Source organism: Globicephala melas, chromosome 17, assembly GCF_963455315.2.
Source record: "Globicephala melas chromosome 17, mGloMel1.2, whole genome shotgun sequence".
NCBI lineage: Eukaryota > Metazoa > Chordata > Mammalia > Artiodactyla > Delphinidae > Globicephala > Globicephala melas.
The window spans coordinates 73,488,965-73,501,707 of NC_083330.1; the positions used below are offsets into that span (position 1 = coordinate 73,488,965).

The 12,743-nt window shown below is 37.4% G+C and overlaps 1 protein-coding gene across 6 annotated transcripts in view; it reads left to right on the forward strand.

The window, feature by feature from the left end:
- The window catches only part of KHDRBS3 (KH RNA binding domain containing, signal transduction associated 3), a 179,220-nt gene that overhangs the window by 61,306 nt on the left and 105,171 nt on the right, over positions 1-12,743 (forward strand). For 5 of the 6 annotated variants that reach the window (XR_004043493.3, XM_030875884.2, XM_060286944.1 and 2 more), the window contains one exon: positions 6,136-6,254. Coding sequence is in view for 5 of the 6 variants with exons in the window: in XM_030875879.3 (XP_030731739.1) it covers positions 6,136-6,254 (119 nt within the window). In the remaining variant the exon portion in view is untranslated. Of the gene's footprint in view, positions 1-1,135; positions 1,294-6,135; positions 6,255-12,743 lie in introns of those variants that run through there. The other variant, XM_030875883.3, reaches the window with a different exon arrangement.

Here is a 12,743-nt window from a genome sequence, read left to right on the forward strand (position 1 = left end):
GTTTTAGTGTACTCAACTCTGGTTTGAATCTAATTGGTGTTCTGTTAGGTTTGGTTTGCTTAAATAAAATAATTCCGTTGTGAAAACATTTGTCATGTTGGAGGTTAAGGAATATCTTTTCTGACCAGAAGGCATAATAACATTTTAGTAATCTGTCAAACAGAATTTACAATGGCTGTGAACACTATATATATTTTAAGATCATTTTAAATCCTCCAACTAGGCTCTTGTATTATTTTGAAATAGCTGTCTGAATGTGGAGCATGTAGGTATTATCATTCTGCTTATGTGGACTTCTTGTTTCATTATAGATCCAGGCTAACCCCTGTCCTTTAGTAAGTTCACACATAGTTAAGGTCCTTGGGAAAGGGCGGGGGGCAGCTTTTGACCATGTTACTGTCTGCCCTAGTAGTTAATTGTGCAGGCTGATTTGCATTATTTATACTTATCTGAACCTTTCATGAATTTTTATTACACAGCTTTTAAACAGCTAATGAAACAGGCTTTAACGTTAGCTGAATCTTAGCGTGAATCCTGCCTTGGTACTTATGAACTGTCCAACCTTTGGCAAGCTTCGAACCCATTTGAATCCTCAGGGTCTTATTCTGTAAAATGAAGGTGATAGATCATAAGTTCATTAGAATAAAGAGAGACCTTAAGTCAAACATGCAGCCCTTAACCTGGTGAACCATTGTCAACAAAGTCATGATAATTATTATTTACTTAGTACTGTCGTAATAAGTGATCTCTAAAATGATTTTCGTTACTTTTCAGTATTTTGCTGTGTAATATTATATGTGGTGTAAGCCCAAAAGGAAACTTTTGTATGTATCGGAGGCATCAGACACTGTTTAAAGCTTCCTTCAGTTACCAAAGATGTGGGGCTGGATTGCTGTTTTTTGCCTCACCAGTTCCTCTTTCACCCTCCTCCGCTCTGTGCCCGGGGCTGATGTGAGTGCCTGAGGGCTGCATCAGCAGACACTGTCACCCTCTGGCTTCTGCTTGGGTTGCCCCTCCCCCGTGGAGCCACCAGCAGCAGGTCTGCAGGAGGAAGTGAGATCCCAGTGTGTGTCCTCTTTGGCTTCCCCCCTGTTAGGTTAGCACAGGCTGGCTGCTTCCTCTGGGGAAGTTGCAACCCCTGCCAGGCTGCCCTCTCCATGCAGTCCCTCGTTCCCTTTCCTTGCCCCTTCCTGCCTCCCAGCTTTGTTAGGACCACGAAAGGAGTTAAGTGTGGGGAGGGGACTGGCAGTCTGTTGGAGAAGACGGACATTTAGTAGGAAGTTAACACCTGTGGTGAGTATCATGCTGGAACGCTGCTTTCTAGGAAGTGGAATCTAGGCCGAGGCACCAAAGAGAAGGCTGTTATTCCAGGAAAAGTCCCCAGAAGTGTTCCAGTCTTGGGGAACAAGTGCAGAAGCCTGAACCTCGGTGAGTTGGTGCTTTAGAAGCCGTGAAAAGCTGGGCATTAGGTTAGGGGTAGAGGGCAAGGGAGGGGAGAGGTGTGCAGGCACGCCTGTGTGTTTGCTCCAGCCCGGGTGTCCTGTGGGCTTGATGCCTCCTCTGAATACGAAGGGTTTGCCTCTCTGGTGGCTTTCTGTCCAAATAGAAATAAGCCCTCTAGTTCCATCCGTCATGCGCTGTTCATGGGACAGATTGTCTTATCATCCAGCTGTGATGTCATCTGCGCTCTCTCTCCACACTCCATCCATTCCATTTCTGCTCAGGCCCCCCTTTCCTTGAGGCTGGTGCCCATCACCTCACTCCTTAGCTGACAGCTCTCAGTATCTCCCTGTTGTTACAGGACCCTTAGTATATCAGTGCTGACCTTAAGAACCTGGCCTGCCTTTTCATGCTTTTGCCCTCATTTCTCCTCTGTGTTGGCCGCAGAGAACTACCCCCTCTTCTCACCCTGGTTCTTTCTGCAGGAACCCAGGATGTGGGATGAGGAAATGGAGTCCATGTCTCAGCTTGTTCACTGACTGGCTCCACAGTGGCAGGAGCTCGTCATGATTACTTGTGTGATTTATTCTATTTTGTACTGTTAAAGGAGAAAAAGGTGGGGGGGAGTAAAACTCCATGTATCAACTGCACCGTCTAACTGGTCAGATGAGGTAATGTGAACGGGTGTTACCCAGGGTTACTTTACTTCACAGAAGAACTCATCGGCTCTTTGCCTGGCAAACTCTGTTCCTCATCCTTTAAGAACTTAGCACGCATTTGCTACCTTTTTGAATAATTTTCCAAGTTCCAAAGCTGTTAGTCCCTTTTCTGCAACGCTGTGTACATTATATTAAATTCATTTGTTTACATGCCACATATTCTGTGTATTTTCTTCCCAGCACCCAGTACAGTTTCTCCAGTGTATCAGACCTCAGTCAGTGTTTTTTGGATAGATACCTGTTCCTCTCTCCCTCACTATGTGAACCCCATTGCATTGGAAGTATTATTGGATTCTCAAGATAAAATATTGTGCATGTAGTTTCCAGAAACACGTCTGTTGCTTCAAGTGGGATAGGCAGTCCAGGTAAATTCCTCATCACAGTTTCAGTGAAAGAATATTTTAATGAAGAGCTTAAATGAATGATCAAGAGAGAGTCAAGCTCTGGATTTTCAGCCAAGACGCAAAATATAAACATGGCAATCTCTGTATACATTCTTATTTTATTCTGTTCCAATATTAAAAAAAAAATTCTGCCAAAGTGTTTAAAGATTTAAAATTTGAAGGGTAAAATATTCACATAATTCAAAATTTTAAAACAATGTAAAAGATACCGCGAAAGACCTATTACTGTTTCTTATCCACTGCATTTCCCCCTTGACAGTTAGTCACTGTTACTCGTTTCTTATATAGAAGAAGTGAGCTATTTTCTGTGCATATACAAATGAATATGAACATATATTCTTACACTGTTTTACACTGTGTGTGTGTGTACGTGTACTAAACAGTTATTTGGTGGAGACCTTTTCCTATCAGAACATAAAGAGTTTCCTGACGTTGTAAAGTGGCTGTATGTGATTTCGTTGTATGGCTGTGCCCTAGCTTAGTAACCAGGTTCTTAATTATAGACATTTAGATGATTTCCAGTGTTTTGCTATTAAAGACAGTGCTTTAAATGGATAACTTTTTATGTAATATTTTATAATCTATCCAAGTATATTTGTAGGGTAAATTTGTAGAAATGGAGTTGCTGGGACAAAGGAAAATGTCAATTTAGATGTGTTTGATTCTGTGAGAGAATTTAAGCATTTTTTTTTTTTTTTTTTTTGCGGTACGCGGGCCTCTCACTGTCGTGGCCTCTCCCATTGCGGAGCGCAGGCTCAGCGGCCATGGCTCACGGGCCCAGCGAGATCTTCCCGGACCGGGGCACAAACCCGCGTCCCCTGCATCAGCAGACGAACTCTCAACCACTGTGCCACCAGGGAAGCCCTTAAGCAGTTTTAATGAAAATTCACTAGTTTTTCTTACATTGGAAATTTAACTTATTTAAATTCAAAGATTATTTTGCTGTGTTTTAGAGGATTAGTGGATTTTAGTATATTTGGTAGGCTAAAATGTAAGTGGCCATTGCTTAGGGAGGCTCCGTACGGGACCAAGACAAAAACAAAAAGAAATGGAAAAACAAAAGCCAAAAAAGACATAACTGACACTAGATTTCCAGGTTGACAGAAATTTGGTGTCCATGGTTTGAAAGCATAGCATTTTTAATCCCCTCCATCATCTAAAACCTAATCACACATTTGCTTATTATTTCTGCACTGGGAGATGGCATTGGTACATTAAACTGTATGTAACAAATGTAATCTAGGGATTAGTGAAAGTCAGATCCCCTATGTGTTCCACCTTGAACATCTGGCTGGATTTTCTATGGTTGACCTTCATATGCTCCAATTTACTAAAAGGTTAAATCCACCTTGGTAGGTGTCCAGTGCCTTCCCTTCCCTAAGGAAGACCGGAGGGGTAGTAGCCTGAGTTTTAGAATATGAAACTCCCAGTTAGGGACAGTTTCAAGATTTCATTAAATCATCTTGTACACTTCTGTTACTTTGCATATTACTTTATTGGACTTCATAAAAACATTAACCTACTTATAATCTTCAATCAAGCAGAAAATGCAAAATCGTTGATTGAACAACGCCTAAAAAAACAGAAGTTTTGAGCAGTTTTGAATGTTACCACAGGAGGTCACAGGGGCCTGAGCTGTGCTGAAAACCAGATCTGTTTGATGCCAGTGACAGGAATGGGGCTCTTTCCATGGCTATGTGGTGTGTTAGGTCCAGTACATGCAGACCTACGTGCTTTAACATGACATCGGGCTTTAAACTTTTTTCTTAAATAAATCTTAAACAGTGAAATATTATATTTCATCATATTTCAAAGCTTAATGTAACAACTAGGTATTTTAGCAATATAAGATTTGCAAAGTTGACTGGAGAGGAAATGAGGTATTTTATATATTTTTTCTTTTAAATTTTACTTTCCTCTTTAAAATCATAGACATATCTCAAACTTTAATATATGGTAAAATATATAATTTTTTCTAATTTTTTAATCTTACCTTTATGACTTTCCATGTTACTTCAAATGTTAAACATCACTGATGCAAGGAATAACATTTTGAGTGCTGATTAGGGAATTAAATATTAAATTATGCATCTAAGTTCTCAAAATTATAAGAATGCTTTGTTATTTAAAAAGAAGATAGGTAGTTAGATATTTTGGCAAATGTATACATAACATTAAAAATCCTTTTTTCTGGTAAGTTTCAGTGTACCTAATTTTGTTAAATCTTCTAACTCGCTAAAGGTACTCCCAATTATAGCATAAATGGATAAATAAAAATAAAATGTGGAATTTATTTTCTTCTACTGATTAAAGCTGAAGTCAGTGGAGCAGGTGACATGTGACTTATTGCTTTTTACTGAGGAAAACAAAGCTAATTTAGCTCATATCCACCGTTAGTTCTACAATTTTCAAACAGATTGTATATGTGCATGCCTGTGTGCTGATTTATCCATGGAAAATTTCTGAAAGAGTATATAACATTCTTTATTATTACCTCTGGAGTATGGGTATAGGAGAAACTTTCTTTTACTTTTATATTCTATGATACTGTTTTAACTTTTCACCATATGTATATTTTATTTTTATAGAAAGATGTCAAAATTAAAAGTACCCTGGAAGAATTTTTTCCAGCAACAATAACAAGAATTATCTATGTAAACGTTTACATTTCACATACTTCTGTTTCAGTGTATATTGTTCCCATGCAGATTCTATATAGAATGATCAGTGTTACAGGATCAAAACTTAGGATAATACAAGAAAGGAAACAAAATGATCAGCTCATTTGGAGACTTAGTAATTATCTTTATTTTTAGAAGCTTTGGTCGGAAGCTGCAGAGCTAAGCTAGAAATGGTAGTAGCATTGTGCATGAAGTGCTTTGTGAGTACCGTGGTGGGAGGGACTGATTTTCCCACTGCTGCTGCTGCTGCCCAGTCGAGGAAAGGGACCGTAACACATAAAAAGTAGTATTTAATGTGGTTGAATCTCGAAGGAGATGTGTGACATTGAAATCATCAGAATAACATCACAAGAAGAGACAAGAGCATTAACAAAGCCATGAGCTTGTAATTGGGCTTGTCACTTGTGAGGAGGGAGGATTTGGTTGGGGAGGTCGACTGACAGAAGGTTGTCCAGGGCTTTTAATGCCACCTTGGAGAACCCATTCTTGATGGGAAACGCCTTGGAGAGCCAGGCGGGGTTTGATAAATAGGGATGTCGGTGCTTGGTCGGTGAGCTGAGAATAGTTTCTGGCTTTTCTTTGCCATTTGATCGGCCTTTTCTTAGGATTCCAAAAGGCCCCAAAGAATCTATTTTTATGTTTGTGTTTGTTCCCTTCCATTAGCTTGGGCGATCGAGATTTCACGTTGTAGTGCCCTGGTGTGTGCGTTTTCCCGCTGTACTGGTGGAGAATCATCCAGACAATGGGACATATGTCATTACCTGAAAAAACTGTAGCCATCTGAAGTCCATATTCTGTACTGGGTTTCTTGCCACCGTAGAGCTAAGGAGAACCCCCAGCCTCTGGAGTTCTAAGTCAGACACTTCACAGTTGTCTGTTTTTCTTCCACAGAAATAGAAAAGTTTCACAAAGGAGAAGGCAAGGACGAAGAAAAGTACATTGATGTGGTGATTAATAAGAACATGAAGCTGGGACAGAAAGTGTTGATTCCTGTAAAACAGTTCCCTAAGGTAAGACCGTGAGCCTGCACTGCAGGTGTGTCAGAGCTTATCACAGGGGAGCGCACGCTCCGTTTACGTTCTGTTTGGTGTGTTCTTGAGGTGTTCTCCCTTAGCACGACGCCCCAACACACATACTTTTACAATCAGGTGAAACCTTATTTGGTGATTCTGTCCCTCCTGTTTGGCGTGAGTTGCGGAACTCTAAAATTTATTCTTCTGAGTTACATTTTGGACTTTGGACAGCCTGTTCAACTTCTTCCTGCTGTAGTTTCTTCGTTTGTAAGATAAGGTTGGATTGATAAGAAATAAGGTTATCCATGTTAAATGCTTGGCCATAGGGTTTGGCACATAAATGCTTAAAATATTCCCTAATTATTCTAGAAAAAAGTTTGATTTTTATTCACTGTGTTATTTTATGACATTTGGCACAGTTACAATAGGTGCTTTAAAGTCTAATTCTAAAATCTTGATCATCTCAGATTTGGCCTAAATTGATCTTCTTTTTACTCTGCTTTTCTTTTTTCTTTCCTCTGAGTGTCCATGTACATGATTTATGCATACTGTTGTATATATTAGTAGTTAATTTCTTTTGATTGCAGAACAATAATCCAGTACCTGAAAATACCACAATGTATTTATCCATTTGCCTGGGCAGTTTTCAGTTTGGGGTTATTATAATTAAATTTCTGGGAACCTTTTCGTACATTTCGTGACCATACGTTTTCATTTATTTTTAGTAACTATTTAGGGTTTAAATTGCTGTGTATTTAGTTTTATAATGAATTGCCATAATTTTTTTCCCAAAGTGGTTGTATTTGTGGCATTTCTAGAACAGTGCATGCAAAGTTGTGGTTGCTCCATATATCTAAATCCATATTTGATGTTGTCAGTCTCCTTAATTGTAGCCATTCTGACAGGGTATTGGTATTTTCTTGTGGTGTTAATTTGCATTTCCCTGTTGATTAATGATTTTGTGTACTTTTTCATGCACTTATTGACCATTTATATATCTTCAATTTTGAACTCTCTTTTTAGATCTTTTGCCGCTCCCTGAGTGGGCTGTATGTCTTCTTATCATTGAGTTGTAGGAGCTTTTTTTAAATATATCCTGGCTACAGATCTTTTGTTGGATATACGTTTTGTGAATATTTGACTCAGTCTGTGGCTTGCCTATTATTTTCTTAACAGAGTTTTTTGATAAGCAGAAGTTTTAAATTTTGATGACGTCTAATGTATCAAGTTTTTCTTTTATGATTTTACCTTCTGTCAACTAAGAAATCTTTGCCAACCTCAAGGAAATGTTAGAGTCCTTTATAAGTTATAGTCTCCTGTGTTTCCCCTAAAAGCTTTACCATTATAGCTTTTAATTTTACGTCTGTGATACATCTCAAATTAGTTTTTGTGTATGGTGTGAGAAAGACAGTCAAAATTCATTTTTTCTTCCTATGGATATCCAGTTTTTTCAGTACCATTTGCTGAAAGATATTTTCCTCCCATGGATTGTGTTGGCATCTTTGTTGGAAACTGGATGACTGTGTTAAGTGAGGGTCTATTTCTGTACTTTCTGTTTTGCTTCATTGATCTATTTATGGATCATTATGCCGGTACCATACCATCTTCATTACTGTTGCTTTTTATAGTAAGACGTGAAGTTAGGTAATGTAGTCCCTTCAACTTTGTCCTTTTTCAGGATTGCTTGCATATAGATCCTTTGCAATTCTATATAAATTTATTGTTTTATTTTCACAAAACATTCTGCTGGGATTATGATTGCCGTTGCATTGAATCTGTTGATCAGTTTAGGGAGTTCTGACATCTTAACAATATTAAGTCTTCCCTTCCTTGAACATGGTATATCTTTCCATTTAGATTTTTAATTTCTGTCAGTAGTGTTTTGTACTTTTTAGGGTAGAGGTCTTGTCTTTTGTTGAACTTATTCCTAAGTGTTTCATGTTTTTTGAACACTTTTGTAAAGTATTTCGAAATCTTGTTTTCCAATTTTTTTGCCTCTACTATAACCTTTTGCCTCTAGTATAAACCTTGTATTCTGCTACCTTGCTAATAAATTCACTTGTTCTAGCAAGTTGTTTTATAGATTCCTTAGAATATGCTATGTACATAATCATATCATCTGCATAAACAGTTTACTTCTTTCTTCCCAATTTTTATGCTTTTTATTATCTTATTATTGTATTGGCTAGGATCTCTAGTATAATGCTTGAATACAAGTGGTGACGTTAGGCAGTTTTCTCTTGTTCTCAGGCAATGTGGAAAACATTCAGTATTTTACCATTAAGCATGATAAAGCTGTGAGGTTTTTTTTGTAGGTGACCTGTATCTGGTAGAGGAAGTTTTCTTCTATTTTAGTTTTGCTGAGAGATTTGATCCTGACTGGGTGATGAATTTTGGTGAATACCTTTTCTGCATCTATTGAAATGAACACAGGATGTTTCTCCTTTATAATGTTAATATAGTGAATTTTATTGATTGATTTGGCTAAATTAAACCAGTTTTGCATTCTTGGGTTAAACCCTACTTAATGATGTATTATCCTTTTTATACATTGTTGGATTCAAATGCATCTGTATTCATGAGTGATAGTGGCCTATAATTTATACACACACACACACACATATAGAAGTGTTCTTTCCCTTCTCCCCCCCCCCCAAAAAAAAATGCATGTCAGTTTGGTGCTATTGTTTTCTTTATTATTAGATAGAATTCACTAGTGAAGCTGTCTGGGGCCTGGAGTTTGGTGGTGAAAAACTCTTTTCAAATACATATATTTATATATGAATCAAATATAAGTTCTTCAATGTCTTTAATTGACAAGGCACTAATCAGATTTTCTGTTTCATCTTTTGTGAAAATTGTTTTGTGTTTTTCAAAGGATTTGTCTATTTCATCATAATATTTCAGGTATTGCTTCTTTAAATACTTTTTCTGATCCTTTCACTCCCCGCCCTTTGAGACTCTAATTACAGGTACTTTCAACCTGTTGATATTCTCGAAAAGATTCCTGTGACTCTGTTCACTTTTGTTATTAGTTTTTTCCCCCTCTTCTTCAGTTTGGATCATTTCTGCTGCTGTATCTTAAACTCATTGACTCTTTCCTATGTCATCTTTATTTTTTTGGTAAAGCCTATCAGATAAAATTTTTGTATCATGTATTGTACTTATCTGTTTCAGAATTTATATGTGATTCATATATAAATATATGTATTTGGAAACATGTTTTTTTCTTCGCCGGGATTTTCCATTTATTGCAGGTGTTATATTTTGTGTAATTGAGCACAGTTAAAATAGGTGCTTTAAAGTCTCTAATTCTAAAATCTTAGTCATCTTAGATTTGATGTGAATTGATACTCTTTTATCTTGATAATGTCATATATTTCCTATTTTTTATATGTTGAGTAATTTTGGATTGTATACTGGACATTGTGTTATACTGTGGAAATTGGATTCTGTTATGTTTCTTTGAGGGATGTTGGTATTTTTGGATTCAGATGCAGACTCTGTCGGATAGGAGTGCAGAACTCAGTTTACTTCTCAGTTTGACTTTTGCGTTTATTTTTGGCATACATGACTGACAGATTTTATACACAAAATTTGGGGCTCCTCAAGTCTAACTCTCATTTCTAGTATTCCTCCCACACATTTCAGCACTATGGTTGCCTCAAACTCTGCTACGCAGCTAAAAGCTCTACAATCAGTGAATTCACCCAGCCATTCCCTTCTTCCAAGTCTTGACTCCCTTGTAGAACCTCCTTGCTTTTGAGCATTCTGCAGAGGCTTTAGATGTTTGCTTTTTGTATTTTGTTCAGCGTTTGAGAATTTTTAGTTGTTTACCTAGAGACAGTCAGCCTGTTAGGAACTTACTCAGCCATACTTACAAAACTGAAGATATATAATACATTTTAGTAAACAGAAAACTGTTATGAGCATTTTATAGACACACTCATGACTAAACACAGCATGGATTATGGAAACTTTTATAAATTGATTCACCAGGCTTGATGTGCTCAATATGCAGTTAGGTAGAAAGATGCACAGACACCATCCCCAACTTTAAAGAGTTCATAGTCTGGTAGATAATTAATCTGAAGTTAATACTCTGTTGTGTATGAGTTGAGTATGTGAAATAAAACCTCAAATGTTGTTTTTCAGTGTCAGCTTTGATGAGAGTAGGGGAAGACGAATTATAATTTCTGTGTCTCACAGAGAGCAGAGTCCGTGTCAAGTCCTCCTAGTGTCTGAAGTAGGCTGCTTAGAAATCTGCTTTCAGAATGCTGAAAAGGATATTTCTGCTTAGCAAATTGAGCATTTGAGTTTCAAGCCAGCCTTGTGGAAAGGCTAATACAGGACTTGCATCAGTTCTAAGAAAAAGCTTTCATGCTGGTGTCCGTTAATAGTCTGAGATGGAGGAAGCTGGCAGTACTTGCCCCTCTGGAATAGCAATGGGCAGAGGCAGCTTGGTGTGGAATTGAGGCTATTGTACACTTTCAGCTTCTGGGGCAAGAAAGAAGCACTGTTTGTGAAACTCCAACTAATAAAATGATTTCCATTAATTGAGTAATTTCTCTCAATGAACCATTTCAGCACTCTTTCAATGGTAAAACACCGAACATGAGTCTTTAAGTATTCAAACCCAAAATATATTTGCTCTCTTGAGCATATGTGCGAGCTTGCAAAGTGTGAAACGCAAATAAACACTGTTTCATGATTTTTTTTTTTAACGACTTTAAGCTATAGAAATTGTCCTCCAAAGTTTCCCCGTGGGTAAACCCTAACCCTTGGTTCTGGGCAGTGACTCGATGTAACAGTTAATCTAAGTGCCAAATCAACATTGGAACACGGCACCCTGTCTGTGAGGACCTTAAATGCCTTGCGGTTTAGATTTTACATTGATTTTTTTCTTTAATTCACTGTTTCCTTCATCATTGATCCCATCTATCCATTCATATACTAACATTTATTAAGGGTCTTCTCTGAGCCAGGAATTGTGCCTGGAAAACAAAACTGATTAAGACATGTCCTTTTGTCACAAGAAGCTCTCCGTTTTGTGGGGAATACAGATGAATAACTTAATTTAGTATAATACAGTGTGAGGCGTTCAATGTTGGGGTGCTCTAGAAAGACAGAGGATCATGCTGACAGTGTCAGAGAAGTCTTCCCTAAGGCTCTGAAGGAGCTGGCTGGGTAGGGGTCAGAAGTAAGACAGGGTGAGATGGAGGGATGGCCACGACAGGGGGATACAGGGCAGAGGGCATTTGAGAAACTACCAGCCGTTGTACTTGGCTAAGCAGGTTAATTTCAATAAGATGTGCAGGTTTTTATTGAGGATTTATAAATAAAGTGATAAGGGAGCAGTGAATGGAGGCTGATCCCTCATCACTTTACTTATATAAGGTAGGGTGGGCCAAGGGGGGGCTGTGAAGTTAGAACAGGAAGTGACCTTTGAGCTGCTTTGGAGTATGAGGTGGGTTTCTCCAGGTGTTTAATTATTGGAAACTATTTCAGGAAATGGAATGCCACATGTAAAGTCATGCTAGGGTAAAAGAAGGCTTATGCACCATTTTAAAAAGTCAGTTGTCATAGGAAATTGAATTATATCTGTATATATCATTATGCATACATGCTCTACTGCTATGGTAAGATTGTCTTTATTATACTGTTAAATAAAAGAAAGAAAAGCAACATGTAGGACAGATAAAACCCTAGTTGAACATTTATTTTAAGAAAAACTAACTTGAATCTTACTAGCAGTTATTTTCTGGAGGGTAAGGATCATGTGCTCTTTTCTACTTTACATGTTTCTGTACTTTAATGTTTTAATAATAACTTGGTGTCACTTTTATAATTAGTATAAAAAAAAAAAAGATTCCCACTTTGGGGGAAGAAAAGTGCCCGAGATTGTTAACTTAGGAGATACCTGTGTACTATGATTATGGTTTTTAAGATTTAGTGTACTGAGTTAGATTCTACCGGTTTAAATTAGATGTATTAATTTTCATACTTTGGTAATTGTTGTCTAATCTCTCAGCATTCTAATGCTTACATATTATTTTCAGTAACTTTATATTAGGCAATATGGGTTCTTACATTAAATATTTTCCTATTATGTGCATATTTTAAATTTGATATATTTGCTGTCTCACAGAAGTTCTTTGGTTAAGAGTCTTTGAGAGAGAAGAACGAAGTATTTATAAAACATGTTTCCTCTGGAGTTTGAATTAAAGCTCGAGAAGCTTTCTTTTTAAAGCTGGCTTGCATTTTTCCCCTGTAGTGAATTGCAGACAGTTAAAAACCCACGAATTTACTACTGGGCGGAAGGAAGCCTATTCCATAGAAATCATCATGGCTATCAGAATTTTCCTAGAATGGTAAATATTTGACAGTCACATCGGTATGTTAAAAGTGGCCTTTTCTGTGACTCCTAATTAATTTTTGGAGGCAAATAATGTTTTTTCAAGAGGATTCATGTGAAAATCCTTTTTA